This window comes from Eulemur rufifrons, chromosome 2, assembly GCF_041146395.1.
Source record: "Eulemur rufifrons isolate Redbay chromosome 2, OSU_ERuf_1, whole genome shotgun sequence".
Classification (NCBI taxonomy): domain Eukaryota; kingdom Metazoa; phylum Chordata; class Mammalia; order Primates; family Lemuridae; genus Eulemur; species Eulemur rufifrons.
In genome coordinates, this window is record NC_090984.1 from 29954152 (window position 1) to 29971680 (window position 17529).

The 17529-nt window shown below is 34.3% G+C and overlaps 2 protein-coding genes across 2 annotated transcripts in view; both read left to right on the plus strand.

The window, feature by feature from the left end:
- The window catches only part of DENND4A (DENN domain containing 4A), a 109850-nt gene that overhangs the window by 65832 nt on the left and 26489 nt on the right, over window positions 1–17529 (plus strand). The window contains exons 16-24 of the mRNA XM_069482664.1: window positions 77–210; window positions 3129–3264; window positions 3632–3838; window positions 3930–4058; window positions 4195–4336; window positions 4726–4857; window positions 6902–7018; window positions 7558–7689; window positions 13019–14118. Coding sequence (XP_069338765.1) covers window positions 77–210; window positions 3129–3264; window positions 3632–3838; window positions 3930–4058; window positions 4195–4336; window positions 4726–4857; window positions 6902–7018; window positions 7558–7689; window positions 13019–14118 — 2229 coding nt within the window. The remainder of the gene's footprint in view (window positions 1–76; window positions 211–3128; window positions 3265–3631; window positions 3839–3929; window positions 4059–4194; window positions 4337–4725; window positions 4858–6901; window positions 7019–7557; window positions 7690–13018; window positions 14119–17529) is intronic.
- Window positions 15721–16038, plus strand: LOC138375271 (NADH dehydrogenase [ubiquinone] iron-sulfur protein 5-like). Its single transcript, XM_069458652.1, is given in 1 exon segment — window positions 15721–16038. A coding segment is annotated over 1 exon segment (318 nt).

Below are 17529 nucleotides of genomic sequence, written 5' to 3' on the forward strand. Positions count from 1 at the left end.
TTAACCATTTCCCTACAGACGAATATATGGCTAACCAATGTGGTTTTTGTAATATGTGTTTTTTAAACTCGTTTAGGTGGATGTGGACAAGAGTGGTGAAGTGCGACTTATAGAACTGGATGAATCTTTCAAAAGTGAACATACTGTTTTTGTAACACCACCTGAGATCCCCCATCTACCCAATGGTGAAGAACCCCCTTTACAGTACAGGTATTCAAGAGGCAGAATGTTTGAGATTGAAAAAGAGAAGCGATCCATCATCTGTGACGTAGCTTTCTAAGGACTGTGGTATTTTCAAAAATCCAAACTTTACAGATCCCTAATTTTTAGGTGGTAAGCAAGCTTATCCCACATCCATTATTAAGTTTTGAGGCATAAAAAGAAAAAATATATATAATTTTGCGTAATATGGACTTGGAAAGCTCTCCAATTATGTCTGCATAAGTATCTGTCCTCACAAATGTTGATTAAATTCAGTTAGACTCCCCACCTCAAATGTAGCACTTTTATTATAGACTTCTGATCCTTGTTTCTCACTAAAGCTAGTTTCCTCACCTTCAGTCCCTCTTTTCATCCCATACACATGTTGATTAATGCAACCTTGATTTACAAAAAGATGAAATCTAATTTAGAGTCAATATTTGTGGCCTTAATTTGTATGATAATGATATTTTAGGCTATTAATTTTGTCATGAGTTTTTATTTTTAAATCATAGAATTATTAAAATTGATCACTGTTAATTTAGGAAATTTGGTTAGATACTATGCTAAGTGCGTGGTATATAGACTTGAGTAATAAATACACTGTACTTGCCTTCAAGTCTAGTGGAGAATAGAGGAAAGTCTTGAGCACAGTAAAATAGGGCTATGATAGAGGTAGATTTATTATTTAGTCTTTAGTCTTTATTTATTTTTACTTAAAATTGTATTTTCTTTTATAATTGAAATGTCTTTTTAATTCTCCAATAATACTTTGCTACTTTGTTTAAAGATTCTAAAACCACTTTACCTCTATTATTCATTGAGTCACAGTTTGTTATTTTCATTGAAAAGGATTTTTCAGGACATCCTCATATATGACTAGCATTAAATCCTTCATTTTACAGATGAAAAAATGGTGTGATAGATGTTTGTGAATGCAGATTAATTCAGAGGCCACTTGATTTCTGCTTTTTTCATCTAGTAATGTTCTCATTTCACTTTTTAAAAATCTGTCTGTTGTCAAAGGTATTCCAAATATTTCTCTTAATTTTTCTCTTTTTCTCTTCTTCTTTTTTCCTTTTCCTTTTCTTTTCTTTTTTTCAAAACACGGTCTCGCTTTGTTGCCCAGGCTAGCGTGCAGTGGTGTAATCACGGCTTACTGCAGCCTCGAACTCCTGGGCTCAAGCAATCCTCTTGCCTCAGCCTCCCGAGTAGCTGGGACTGTGGGTACACGCCACCACGCCCAGTTAATTTTTTTTTTTTTTAATTTTTTGTAGAGATAGGGTCTCACTATTGCCCAGGCTGGTCTCAAACTCCTGGCCTCAAGCAATACTCTCACCTTGGCCTCCCAAAGTGCTGAGATTACAGGTGTGAGCTACCTACCTGTCCTCTTCTTTTTTCTTTCTAAACAAGATCTCATTTCTTTGATTTCTTTTACTTTATACTTCTTAGTCATCTTCTAGTATGTTTCACTAATATAGTTTTGTTTTTATTTCTCTGGTTTGCTTTTAACTTTTTAATTTAAATTTTACTTTTAGGTTTAGTCCTTGAACAAGAAAATTACTTAGCTTAAAAAGTTTTCTTTTTTTTAAAGTCTAAATCATTTTTTTTCTTGAGGCTACCAATATAATTTTTGGTATAATCATAACTATCATTGGAAAAACAACTTAAATGTCCTTAATGAGCACAGAGGGTCCTCCTAATAAAAGATGACTCATACACTTAATTATCTGTGTAAAATAATGAGACATTTCCATAAGACACACAAAATGGTCTTATTATGTCACCATGTACATAGAATGAATTTTGAAAAGAGATATGGCTTTCCTGAATTTCTTTGCTGTTTCCTACTCAACATTCAATCATTGCTAATATTTTATTATTCTACAGAATTTGCCTATAGTAATGAATAACAGTTATTGTGTATCCTCTTTTGTTATAGTTAGGTTTCTTCTTAATTAAAACTATGTGCCTTTAAGAATATTGCATAATATTCTTAAATAGGTTGAGTGTGTTTTTTGGGAGCCTCTTTTCTTTTCAGCATGTCTTTATTTTAGCTGCTACCTTTTACTTATTTACTTATTTTAGAAATGAGGTCTCACTATGTTGCGCAGGCCTGCAGTGCAGTGGCTATTTGGAGGTGTGATCATAGTGCACTACAGCCTTGAACTCCTTGGCTTAAGTTATCCACCTGCCTCGGCCTTCAGAGTAGCTGGGACTGCAGGCATGTACAACTGTGCCTGGCCTAGCTGCTACCTTTTAAATGCCCAGAGCACCTTGTTCTAGCACCCTAATTAGACCTACCTGCTCACAGAGCCATCTCTTCTAATCTTTTCTTCCTCTTTTTCAACCTCCTCAATGTTCTTTCTCATAAATGAGGCCCTGAACCTGCTAGCTAACCTGAAAAGCCAATTCATGATAATGTGAGAGCTGGGCCTGGTGTGCTAGTGTTTTAAACCTAAGGTGGTTATTTGCATCTTTCTAAGAGGGAGGTTCTACAGTAAATATGTTAATCCAAAGCAATGACATTAATGATTATTCTGTTTGAAAGAGGACCTTTTACCAACTGTCACATTATCTATTATAATATGTTTGCAATATATTTACATGAATACTAACTTTTAAAGGTTTTCTTGAGACTTTGGAGTTTGATGTCAAGTTCGTGAAAATTTAAATGTATTTTCCTTTTTCCCCAAAAAACATATACTTAAGTCTGTATTTGGCTATTACATTTCTAAGCATTATAGTAAGAAAAGCAACATTAGTATGAATATTTGCTGAGCATATATCGTAGTCTGATGGAGAAAGATAGTTAAAATAAATTCTAGGTTAAGACGTTATTGATCATAATTTTTTTATCTTGTAACCACAGTGATCATCTGTGTATACTTGAGAACTTTTTTTTTTTTTTTTGCTTTCTGAAACAGCTATAATGGATTTCCAGTTCTTAGGAACAATTTATTTGAGAGACCTGAAGGATTTCTACAAGTGCGAAAGAACAAATTGCCATCAAAATCAAGTAGTCCTAGTAGCCCATCTCCTATGTTCAGAAGAACAAAACAGGTGCTTTGAAATTTTTGCATTCTTCATGTAATCAAATATTAGAACAAGAAGTAAATTGTGCACTTACCCTCCCTTAATTTACTTTATAACCCTGTATATAGCTATCACTAGATTATCATGTACCCCAAAGCACTAAGATAGTTTAGAGTAATCTGACTTTAAGAAATAAACTAGTTCTCTTGTCCTAGAACTTTATTTTACATATTATTTAATTCAGATTCAAGCAGCGGCTTGAAAATATATTAATTATAGACAGATTTGTTGTGGAAACATTATAAAACATGTGGCTTGTACTTGTTTGGCATTTAGCTAAATAATAATGCCTAAGTGTATAAATTTGTTAATAAGATCCTTGTATTTTTTCTAGGAAATTAAGTCAGCCCATAAAATTGCAAAGAGATATTCTTCCATCCCTCAGATGTGGTCTAGGTGTCTACTGCGTCACTGTTATGGACTGTGGTTTATTTGTCTCCCAGCTTATGTGAAAGTATGTAATTCAAAAGTCAGGGCTCTGAAAGCAGCATATGATGTGCTTAAAAAAATGCAATCAAAGAAGATGGATCCACCTGATGAGGTAATGGTTATTCTTTAAAGTGCATTATTTTATTCTAGATTTATATACATAGACATCTTTGTTTCTGTACACTTTGGAACTTGTGTTTCAGGTGTGCTACCGCATTCTTATGCAGCTCTGTGGACAGTATGATCAACCAGTGCTTGCAGTTCGAGTGCTTTTTGAAATGCGGAAAGCTGGTATTGACCCTAATGCCATTACTTATGGTTACTATAATAAGGTAAATTAATGTGATTTAATAGAGAAATAGTATTATTTTTGTCATTATACGATCTTAATTTAGTGGCAAAAATAATCTATGCAGGGGTTATTTAGCATTTATTTTTACTAATTATTTTATTTTGTTGAATGAATAGGCTGTTTTGGAAAGTACCTGGCCTTCAAGAAGTCGTAGTGGCCGTTTTCTCTGGACAAAAGTAAGAAATGTTGTCTTAGGAGTAGCACAGTTCAAAAGAGCTTTAAAGAAACATGCACACTTATCACAAACAACTCTCTCAGGTAAAGGATTTATGTGTTTTATTTATTCTTCAAAATTAATTGACTAGTTACATTTTACATTTTTAGAAATTTTAAATAGTTTTAAAATATTGAATATATTTTAGTTTTTATTACCATTAATCAAATTCTAATATTAGAGTGCTCTTCCCATTTAAAAAACACCAGCTTTCACTTCTGTTTCAACTGTTAAAGTATCGCCTTTTGGTGGTCTTGTTTGAGTGTTCATTAATAATTCCAATAGGTTTCTTTGTTATAGTTGTATTTTGCTAATTATGCGACACTTTCCATGTTAAATATTATGTTCATAGATTTTTGGCTTGAGCAACAAGTTAATATGTATTTTTGGTATATCCTTGAGTAGTAAAATACTGTCAAATTGTGTTCCTAAGCAGATGGCAGTGACCTGGATGCTGTTAGTCATGGCAGCATGGATAGTGGTCATGGGACACACACTGTGGAGCAGGCACCTTTTAATACGGGTTTAATCAAAGTATATGCTACTGATGATAGATCTAGTACAGGTTTGTGTATGCTTATGTATACATTTATTATAGTACATTTTTAAAACTAGATTTGCTAGTCTATATTTTGAAAAATTTTTATTTTCAGTGATGTGTTTAACTGTCGACACTTTCATTTTATGTTAGGTACTTGATTTGATATTGAATTTCATAACTATATGCAATTTTATTCATTATTTGAATAGAAATAAAAATTTAAGAGAGGTTATAAAGTACTTTCTTCAAGTAGTTAGTAAATGATAATCGAATTAACTCCGGATAGCACACAGATCTATTTACCATATCATTTTCTTAGGATAAATTCTTTGAAATTGTGAAAATGTTACTAGAGTTTTAAAAAAAGGACCAAAAACTTATAGCTCTATATCTGCTTTGATAGTACTGGACTAATGTCAGTTTTCTGGTTTTGACAATGTACTATGGGTATGTAAGATACTATCATTGGAGGAAACTAAGTGAGGGTACCCAGAAACTCTCTGTACTGTACTATTTTTGCAACTTTTAAGTCTTAAACTATTTTAAGATAAAAGTTTTAATAAAAAATTTTTAAATATATAAAAAACATAGCATTCTAGCACTGAAGGTGGCATTAATCTCTATAAAATATAAGATTTGTATATAAGCTTTTCCTTTTATTACAACTGACAGATTTAAATTACTTGCATAATTCTGTCCTTTTCATTATTACATTTTAAAAATTATACATGACTTTTGAATGTAGTATAAGAGCAAGCTCTTAATGGATCGAAACTTTAATAATTGAAGCCTTACTAATACAATATGAAAGCTCCTATCTCTGCAAATGACAACGTTATTTTGGTCTGTCTCCTTTTATGCCTACTTTTAAGATTAATAAATGTAAGCTAATTGTATTGAAATGTAATATGAATAGTTATTCTTCCTTGACTGGTTTTATGTCTTGATTAGGTAATATGAATTTAATCAGAGTTATGGTAGTCATCCTTTGGGCATTATCTCTTAAAAATGAAGATGTCTATCTTTTATTTTTAATTATGACTTTTAAAAAGGCTATCTTAAAATAGTACAGAACCTAATAAAAGCATGAATTTCATGAAGATGATCTTCAAATTTTTCTATTTGTAGTTTCTTTGGAAATGGACCTGAAAGTTTGAGTAGAAAAAATAAAAACAAGACTATAACAAAGGTATTAATGTAAATACCTAGTGATATTTAATATAATTTCTTTGGATAGTGCTTTACAAGTTTATAAAACCATTTCTTATGTAGTCTCATATAATCTTAACAACTTTGGCTTTTACAAATCTGGGGGAACCTGAAATTCAAACAAAAAGGTTAAGTGGTTTATTTAAAATCATATGCCTCCTAAAATAGAGAACTAGGATTCAAAACCTTATCTTTTGAGGCTAATCTAGTGAAAGCAATTTGCTTAAAAAGATACAGAGCCAATGTATTAGAAGTTTAACAAAACAATGTATAGAAGTTTTCTATATAGATATAACTTTTGCTTTTCTGAATGATAACTTTAACACTAGATTTTTATCTCATTCCATGTATTTGTACTCACGTGCAATTCAGTAATTATTCAGTTAAATTTTTTGAAGAATTAATCACCTATCAATGAATTTTAAAAACCCAATTTTTTAGTAAAATCATTTAGACATTTAGCTCCAGTGATCTATGTGCCAATGGTCTGTTATGAATTCCCCACAGATTTCTCTTCTACATTGCTTAGTTGGAACTCATACTTTCAGCTAGAAAGGTCATGGACTTGTATAAAAAAAGTCTGGTTTGTCTGTAACTTTTGGAGCTCACATAGTAGTATCAATGTACATGATTACTTTTGACTGCAGAGTGGAGCCAAAAATAAGTTATTCTGAGATCATCTTTCTCTTGCATTAATAGAGATGGAAGCGAGTAGCTAACAAAATAATGCTTTCAGTGAGAAGTTATCCAGAAAAATATTCCATAAGTAAATCCAAACACTAATATGTGTCTCCTAATTCTAGTCACTAAAGAAGTTTATGATAAACAACATAGAGTTTTGTTTCTTTTTGTGTTCCAGGTGGCCAGTCTGATCTTGGATATAATTCATTATCTAAGGATGAAGTTAGAAGAGGAGATACATCTACTGAGGACATTCAAGAAGAAAAAGATAAAAAAGGGAGTGATTCTAGTTCCTGTAGGTATTAAGTTGCTACTGTATAAAAATGGGAATTTATAGAAAATACAAGTGACTTTAAGTATAAAAGTACTAGTTTCACTTTGCATTTTCCCATTATATCAATAACTCTTTCATTCCTCCCATTACAAACCCTTTCTACCACCTAATACTTTCATACAAATGCTTCATGGGTGAAGTATATAGTCGCAGTGGCAAAATATTCTCCAAATCAAATACTATTAGAGTGAAGGCTGTGTAACTCCCAAAATACTGTTATTGTAACAGAAATATATATTTCTTGAAATGGTAGTTTTTTCCTGAGGTTTAACAATATTTAAAGTTTATTAATGGACTTTGACTTATATTTGATCTATGCTTTGAGGCCTCAAGTAAGTGGAATCACTTATTTGTGCCTGACAAATAGATACAGAGATGTTTGATATTTTCTTATCACCTATTTTCAGGTAAAAATATTTAGAACTAAAAGCTCCGTCTCTTTATGCCTCCACATGTATATAGATTTCATTTTATTAGCATTTTCACTTTCATCTCTACAGTGTCAGAGAGCGAGAGTGCAAAAGGAAGTGCTGATTGCCTTCCTAAGCTTAATTATCAAAGTTCTTCCAGTATAGTTCGTCACAGCGGGACAAGTAACAACGGTGCTGATAAAATATCAGGAGAAAGCACAGGTGAGTTGAATAGTATGCTTCTGTTATGTGCAGAATAAGTTGTATCTGTATGACTAGTGAATATTTATTTTTTTAAAAAGTCTTAATTCTTCGGGGTTATTTTTTTTTTTTTTTTTTTTTTGAGACAGAGTCTCACTCTGTTGCCCAGGCTAGAGTGAGTGCCGTGGCGTCAGCCTAGCTCACAGCAACCTCAAACTCCTGAGCTCAAGCGATCCTCCTGTCTCAGCCTCCCGAGTAGCTGGGACTACAGGCATGTGCCACCATGCCCGGCTAATTTTTTCTATATATATTTTTAGCTGTCCATATAATTTCTTTCTATTTTTAGTAGAGATGGGGTCTCGCTCTTGCTCAGGCTGGTCTCGAACTCCTGAGCTCAAACGATCCGCCCACCTCGGCCTCCCAGAGTGCTAGGATTACAGGCGTGAGCCACCGCGCCCGGCCCGGGGTTATTTTTTAAAATATTTTGTGCAGCCTCTCATGGCATGGCTTAGTAACTTGGGTTCTGGTCAGGATGGGAAACCTATGGCTTTGGGACCACATGTGGCCTTCTGGATCCTTGAGTACAGCCTTTTGACTGAATCCAAATTTTGCAGAACAAATCCTTTTATTAAAAGGGGTGTGGAAGAGAAAGATGAAACTTTTCTTGTCCCTTTTTGTGCTTAAAAAAGAAAAATCTTGAAATCAGAAGGCCGCAGGTTCCCTACCCCTACAGACCCTTGGAACTTTTTGGAAGGGGAAAGTGGGGGCAAGTGAGGTGATGAATCTGAGGGTACCATATATCCAGCTAAGTTCTAAGTGAAGCATTTGGTTTCTCAGTCTTCATACTGTTCCTGTTTTTCCAGAGGCAAAAAGATAGTCCTTCAGATAGTTTAGGTAGCCTTTTTTCCAAAGGCTTTTTATATATTTTATTTATTAATATAGCAATGCTTTTATCAGTGAGAGAGGATATTAGTACTATTTTATAGATGAGAAAACTAAGGCATAGTTCAATCATTGGCAGGTCACATAAATTATCAATAGTTAGTGAAAATGTCAGATGAGGATCTGGGAAACTATTTGACTTCACAAGTTTTTGACCAGACCATTTTTGGGGGGTTAAATAGACCTAAGATTGAGATTTTCTAGTGTTAATATTTGATTACATAATTACTTTTTTTGTATTATTCAATTTTGCAAGTATCGAAGAATTTGTATTGTCAGGGCTAAAATAGCTCTGTTTGTAAATTGGCCACACTGCAGTGATGTTTGGGTTTTTTGCAACGTAAAATATGACTCTAGTTCAGGTGTGGGCAAACTATGGCCCATGTGCCAATTTGGCCTACAGCTTATTTTTGTACTGGCCAGCAAGCTAACAATGGTTTTTACATTTTTTTAATGGTTGGAAAATAATCAAAAGAAGATTACTATTATGTGACACATGAAAATAATAAGAAATTCAGACTTCAGTGTTCATAAATAAAGGTTGTTGCAACACAGCCATACTCAGTCATTTACTTATTGTCTATGGCTACTTTTATACTAACTACAACAGCAAAGTTGAGTAGTTGTGACAAGAGACCACATTGCCTGCAAAAACTAAAAGACTTACTATCTAGCCTTTTATTTAAAAAGTTTGCAGAACCCTGCTGTAGCTATCCAAACAAAAGAAAGTTAGATGACCTATAAACCTTATTTTTTATTTCTTTGTTAGATAATTGTTATAACTTAGACATTAGAAAGTTTTTCATCATCTGGGCAAGGTGGCTCATGCCTATAATCCTAGCAGTCTGGAAGGCCGAGGCGGGAGGATTGCTTGAGCTCAGGAATTCTAGACCAGCCTGAACAAGAGTGAGACCCCCATCTCTATTTAAAAAAAAAAAAAAAAGAAAAGAAAAGAAATATTTTTTCATCAATATTATGGAGTTGTTTTACAACCATTTAGTCCTTCCTAGCTGTTTTCTAATTATAAGTCTTAATAACTTACCTTTATCTTTGTTTTATTGTTTTTCATTATTGTCTGTTCATGTTTACCTTTCTCTTAAGATCTGCTTTTTTTTTTTTTTTTTTTTTTTGAGACAGAGTCTCACTCTGTTGCCCAGGCTACAGTGCCGTGGCATCAGCCTAGCTCACAGCAACCTCAAACTCCTGGGCTCCAGCGATCCTGCTGCCTCAGCCTCCCAAGTAGCTGGGACTACAGGTGCAAGCCAGCACACCCCGCTAATTTTTTGTTTCTATTTTTAGTTGCCTAGCTAACTGTTTTCTATTTTTAGTAGAGACAGGGTCTCGCTCTTTCTCAGGCTTGCCTCAGACTCCTGAGCTCAAGTGATCCTCCTGCCTCAGCCTCCCAGAGTGCTGCAATTATAGGTGTGAGCCACTGCGTCTGGCCAAGATCTTCTTTTTTGAATTTTTAATTTAAATATAATTATAAACCATCCTTTGATTCTGACATTTTGTCAGAGTAATAAGCATCTGACTGATCATCTGGCTTTTCATTTACCCTATATGCTTAACAAGCCAATTCTATAAAGATTTCTTTAGTATGAATTAGAGTTGTTAGTTTATCCTTGATATTTTTGGCTTGAAAACTTTCCGTTCTATTAAGTACCATTGGGCTTATCACTACTGCCAAAGACTATATATGAGATTTATAGAAATACTTGTTTTTCAATAACTTTTTTCTTTTATTGTATGCTACTACATACTAGGATTTAAAGCACTTTTCAGGTTTATTTATGTTTTACAGTATAATATATGAATATATCATTAGATACATATATATATAGTTGACAGCTTCTAAAAAATACAGGAGTAGAATAAACAAAAATATGTTCTGATGTTTCATTGGACATTGAAATAAAATCATCACCCTGTAGTTCTTTCATGATTATCTTGAGAATTCAATGTTTTGATAAACATATTGAATTTTTGAGTATTCAACCACAGAAAAGTTTAACTCTGAGATGTTTGTCTAAGCCTACTTCTGGTTTTAGCATACTTTTACTTTTTATCTTTACCCATAATATAATATGACATATTTTATTATTATGTATTATATTCCAGGTTTGTCTGTTGGCTGTAGTTGCTGCCCAACAGACAGTATTCATTTGGGAAATATTTCTGGGCTCCTACTTTGTGCTATCATGCCAGGTGCTACTGGGGATATAATAAGGAACAAAAAATAAACATGGTCCCTGCCTTCTTGGAGAAAGCAGGTAGAAGAGATGGGAAGACATTAATCAAATTTTCAAGTGAATGTGAAAATACTCTTAGATTAAATATTGTAGAGAAGGGTAATAAGTTGCTATGAGAACATACAATAAACATGTCCTGGGTTTGGCAGACACTGGTTACGGAAGGCTTCCTTGAGAATATGATTTTTCAGCTTAGATCTGAAAAATAAGTAGAGAATAAATGAGGATAGGGGTTGGGAAGGAGGAATTGAGAGGGTGAATTTCAGAGGGGAGCATATATAAAAGGCTATGTGGTAGAAAGGAATATCATGTTCAAAGATCTGAGAAAAACCTAGTATGTGAGGAATTCTTTCAGCTTTAAGTCTCAGAAAATATGATTAAGAGTAGCTTAAACAAGTTGAGGTTTATTTTACTCCAATAAGAAAATCAGAGGTAAGAGATTGCTCTAGATGTTGGTTCAGGGGCTTTGCCGTTAGTCCTCTTGACCTAACCGTGATTATAATTTGGTCACTGACAACTACAGGCATCACCTATATATTCAAGGCAGAAAGAATGGAAAAGGAGAACACCAGCCACATCTATTACTTTTGTCAGGAAAGGAGAAGTTTTTCCAGCAACTCTGAAAAATTACCACCTTGATATCACTGGCCAGAATTATATCACAGAACCACCCAGCCCAAGGAAATTAAATAGTGTGCAGCTTCTGTGTTAGAGGCATGCAGCATCCAGCCTAGTCTGGTAGAATTTAGCATGCATGCAAACTTAGGAATGAGCATACCTTTTCTATAAAAGGCTAGGTAGTAAATATTTTGAGACTTACAGGACACATGCAATCTCTGTTACCTATTCTTCTTTATGTGTGCATGATTTTTACAACCCTTTACAAATGTAAAATCATTTGAGACTGTACAAAAATAGGCCTCAGGCCAGATTTGGCTCAGGGGTGTAATTTGCCAACCCCTGGTAAAGTCTGATAAACAACTTTGTCTTCAGATCATAGCATAGCAGTGACTTTGCAAAGGAACTGTTGCACATCTGTTTAAGCATAATTCCAGAGTATTATCTTTGGGTTATAAGATTCTTCCAAGTCTATGATAATATTTAACTTGTCAAGCACAAAGTTTTCCAGAATATGAGAAGAAATCATATTCTTGGTTTCTTATGTCCTCAATCATAAGCTGATATAGAAAACAAATAAACTTTGCCTCTCTGATATGCTGTTTTCCTTGTTAATGATATATGTTTATTAAACAATATTAGATTTTAGGCTTTTATGGCCTCTAGGATTGCCTTCTGTCTTTTGTCCTGCCACTTGCATGTATCACATGGTAAGAAGAAGGCAAAATTCTGTTGGATAAAGCATGTAAGAGGAATAGTTGACAATACTATACTTAGACTAATGCTTCAGAAGAATCCCACATAATGACAATTAAAGTGGTCAGAAGTCTGGATATCTGATTTCAGCATTGTTATCTAAGTAATTTGGTAGAAAGCAGTGAACAGTGTTTTTGAATAATGTGAAGTGGCCATTCACATTTGACTGGTATCAACTTGCAATCAATACATTAAGCAAAGGTAAAATTATGTAAACATATCTACAGTTACAAGAATTTGGAGTTTTAAATAATCTTTATTTATGGATAAAGTTAACATAGCTGCCTTTTGGTTTGATGTTTAGAGTTTTCTTCATTTTAATAAGCAGAAGATTCAGAATCTCAAGGTCATTGTACACAACCACAATTATATAACCATTGTTATTTAATCAAAATAGTGGAATTAATATCAATTTTTTATTAAATATAAATCTTAATTGACAAGTTTTTATAAAGCAGTACATCCTAATGTCTAGGAACATACCTTTTATAATTAGACAAATCTGGATTTGAATCCCAGTTCTATTACTTAAGGACTAGGTGACTTCGAGCTAGATAATTAATCTGAGTGTCCGTTTTTTTTCTCAACTCATAAGGATATTGGTATGTTTATAGTAGATAATACAAGATTCTAGTATAGTATCTGTCAAATAGCAGGCACTCATTAGTTAGAACCCATTGAGTGTCTACTGTTATCATTTTCATTACTGGAATTTTAAATATTTAAGATGTCTTATATCTGCATATTACATTTTCATTGCTAAAAACACTTTTCTTGTTTTTCAGAAAGCACATCTGAGCTGCTTTTAATATCATCTCTTGAGGATACAGATGAAACAGGAAACATTCAAAGTAGATGCTTCAGGAAAAGACATAAAAGTGACAATGAACCTAATTTGCAGCATCAAGTGGTCTGGGGAAATAGAAACCGTAATCTTAGTGGAGGGGTACTGATGGGATTTATGCTCAACAGAATTAACCAGGAAGCAACTCCTGGAGATATAGTTGAAAAATTAGGAGCCGACGCAAAAATTCTTTCAAATGTTATCTCGAAAAGCGCAAGACCAAATAGTCTTGCTATTGGAAAGCCACCTTTAAGATCAAAAAGAGACAGTCTAGAAAAGGAATCCAGTGATGATGATACACCTTTTGATAGTTCTAACTGTTTGGCAGATAAAGTGGATTCTCCTGTTATTTTTGACTTAGAAGACTTAGACAATGAAGCAGATGGATCAAAAGCAGGATATGTTGCTACACAAAATCCCAAGAGGATTCAACGTATAAATAGCAGCTTTTCAGTAAAACCTTTTGAAAAAACTGATGTTGTAACCGGATTTGATCCTCTCTCTCTTTTGGTTGCTGAGACTGAACAGCAGCAAAAAGAAGAAGAGGAGGAGGATGAAGATGAGACTAAAAGCATTTCAACACCATCTGCTAGGCGTGATTTAGCTGAAGAAATTGTGATGTATATGAATAACATGAGCAGTCCTTTGACAAGTCGTACACCAAGCATTGATTTACAACGAGCTTGTGATGATAAATCAACCAATAAGAAAAGTCCAGTACTGGTCAAGGCATGCAGAAGATCTAGCCTGCCTCCTAATTCTCCTAAGCCAGGGAGACTTATCAAATCTAAAAGTTATACAAAAAGTGAGGAGAAACCAAGGGATAGACTTTGGTCTTCTCCAGCCTTCTCATCCACTTGCCCATTTAGGGAAGAATCTCAAGACACGTTAACCCACCCATCACCTTCATTTAACTTAGATACACTATTAGTACCTAAACTAGATGTGCTAAGGAACAGTATGTTCACTGCTGGAAAAGGAGTTGCAGAGAGAGCAAGCAAATGGTATTCAAGATTCACCATGTATACCACATCATCTAAGGTAAGTTTTCTTCGTACTTGCTATTTTTACTTTCATAACCCCCCACTACCACCAAAAGCCTCTGGTTTTAACAATTCTCTTAAACACAACTTTATAAAAAGGACTCATGGATGCATAAAGTTTATAAGTATCACAATTTGAACTGGAATAATAACTTCAAAAGAAAAGAAAATTTACCGAGGTTATGTTTATAGTTCAGTTTTGAAAGACAGTGATTTGTAACTGGGTAAGAATTAGTGTTATGTGAAAGTATACTAAATTTCAGTATTACCTTCAAAATGTGGATTTTATTTTTTCCAGACAGAGTATTAAGTGTGCCTTTCAAAAATTACCAGCCAGGCATATGATTTCTCCTTCTGCTTAGGGTAGAATAGTTTATAATAGACCTACATACCTCCCAAGAGCAAAACATTAGATGAAATATGTGAAGTATCTGTTTAAAGTCACCAGAGAACTGCTAAAGCAATTAGAAAGCAGAGAGGCAGGATTCTAGAGAGAGGAGAATTGCAGAGATGAACTAAAAGTTCTATAGCCACTTTCTACCTGAAGGGAATTGTTAGCTATGAGCATGGATCACTAGGTTGCAAATCCAGGCATTCCCTTATCAGAGCTTTTGGGACCTTGTGAGCTAGAAAGACAAAATTGGAGTAAAGGAAAAAAACACAGGTCTTTTCCTTTAAGACATTTTCCAAATACTGATACTACATGAGAAAAGTAAGCAGAAAGTCTCTGAAAAATAGTTCTCAGCTAAGATTACAGTTTCATGGTACTGGGATCATAACAGTTAGAGTTCATGAGCTGCCAGGGGGGAGAGCTTTGGTGAAAACATCAGGCTCTCAGTTGGAACTACTACAGAGCTATGCCTTAGGAGCACTGGCAAACCAGAAGTAGTCTGAGCCTGATCAAAATTGCCAGGTAGACTTGGCTCAGCTCAATCTGTGATTAGGTTAAATTAATTAGCTTTCACTGTATCAGAGAAAAGAATGTATCCTTTATGTAAGGATCTGGAATCCTTACAGTATTTTATATATAGTGTCTGTCATTCAATTAAAAATAGCTATGCCGTGACATAGGAACATAACTACAAAACAGAAGAAAAATAGATAATGGAAACAGACCTTCAGGTGGTCCAGATATTTGAATTAGCAAGGAAATTTGAAATAATTATAATATATTCAAGAAAACTGAGGAAAAGTTATTTTAAAAATAGTTGCAAAGATGGAAAATTTCACCAGATAATTGGAATTCATTAAAAATAATATGTAAATTTTAGAACTGAAAAATAAATTAAGAATGCACTAGTTGAATTTAACAGTAGATAAAACACAGATAAAGAAAGGTTAGTAAAGTAGATGGAAAGTCAGTAGAATATATCTACACCAAAGTGCAGACAGAAACAAACAGAAAAAGATAACTACAGAAAAGAGTATGAGGATCAGTGAAAATGCTGAACATTCATTCATACAGTTGAGTTTTAAAAAAGAGAGAGAGAGAGAGAATGGGCCATAAGTAATACTTTAAAAGCTAATTGCCAGCTTTGCAAGCCGGTGATCCTGAAGTGGCAGCCAGCAAAAAGGGACAAAGGCACTGCATCGGGACACCATGCCTTTCTTTGATGTACAGAAAAGGCTGGGCCTTAACATGTATCATGGGCTGACAATCCAAAGTGCTGAACAGCCCTACAGGATTCCTGTTCGATGACATGCTTTTGAAACAGAATGAATAGAGTGTGCACACGGAATTAGTGGTATCCGGGCAGAGAAAGAGTACAAGACAAAATTTGATGATTTTGTTGAAAGTCTGCTTTGGCACAAAACAATGAGATGTGTGAGTACCATCAAGAAGCAGCAAGATAAGCTGATAAAGGAAGGGAAGTACACTCCTTCTCACCACCTGGGCAAGGGGGTGCCTAGGCCCTGAACAGAGCAGCAGCTGATGGCTGTAGGCTGATTTTCATGTTCTCCTCCACTGGAAAGATTGTTTACTGAAAACCTCTTTGTCAGTGTGTAAAAATAAAGGATTGCTCCATCCTAAAAAAAAATAAATAAAAGCTAATTGCCAGGGACTTTCCAAAAGTGATTAAAGATGTCAACTCACATATTTAACAAGTTCTGCAAATGTCAAGCAGAATAAATACAAATAAAACCATACTTGGTCATCTAATATTAAAATAAATGAAAATGAAATACAAAGCAAAAGTCTTGAGCCAGAGAAAAGAGACACATTACTTTCAAAGGAGAAAAAATAAGAAACTTACAGTGGTCTTCTGAACAAAAACTGTGATGTCAGAAAACACTGGAAAGACATCTTTCAAGTGCTGAAAGAAAATGACTAGCAACCTATTTTTCTATACCCAGCAAAAATATTCTTCAAAAATTAGGGTAAGAATCCTAGTTCCACTCTGGTACCATAAAACCACTACTGCCCATCCCTCCTCCCACTGATTACAACTTAAAAAAGACAAAATACAAAAAACTACTAAGGATTCTGAAAAATAAACAAAAGCAGGCAGATTGTGGGGAAGGACCCACATGAGATGAATCTACCATTTTCTTTTCTCATGCATCTTTGCCCCAAGGGCAGACACATCGTGGCATGGCAGCCTTGGCAACTAAAACTTCAAGATAAATCCCGTATTTCCTGCACAGAGGAACCAGGGAAGTGGCAGGAGGCGGGGGGTGGGGAGGGGTGAGGAGGTCTGTGGGATAGAGAGTTTGAGGGGAATCCCACACAAGTCTGAGCCTAAGCCTTGAACTATATATATATATGGAATTAGATGCAAACCAGCATAGAAAAGACTTAGAAAATTGAACCGAAAGTTAAGCCAATGCCTCCAGAAAGTAAAATACAAATTAGAGTCCAACTGTAACTCACTTGGTTGCCTGCTAGAACAAAAACATTCTCTAAAGGATTATAAGAATACCCAGGCTATACAACATAATATTCACAATGTCCAAAATAAAATCCAAAATTACTTGATGTAAAGAACCAGGAAAATAACCAATTATCAAGGGAAAGACAATCCCAAGATGACTCAGATTGAAAGAAAGGAATTCTTAGCAAGAATTAGAAACTATTGAAAAAGAAATTTTATAACTAAAAATATCATACCCAAAATAAACTCCCTGGATGGATTCAGTAACAGAATGGTGCTAACAGTGAACTTGTCATTCAGTGAGCTTAAAAACAGAATAACAGAAATTATGCAGTTGGAAGAACAGAGAGAGAAAAATTCATAAAAATGAAGAGAGCCTCAGGGACTTGTGGGACCATATCAGAAGGTATAAATAATATGTGCATAATTGGAGTTCCGGAAGAATTGAAGAGATTGTGGCAGAAAAGATATTTGAAAAAATAATGGCTGAAACTTCCCAAATTGGGTAAAAGATGCAAATTTATAGATACAGGAGA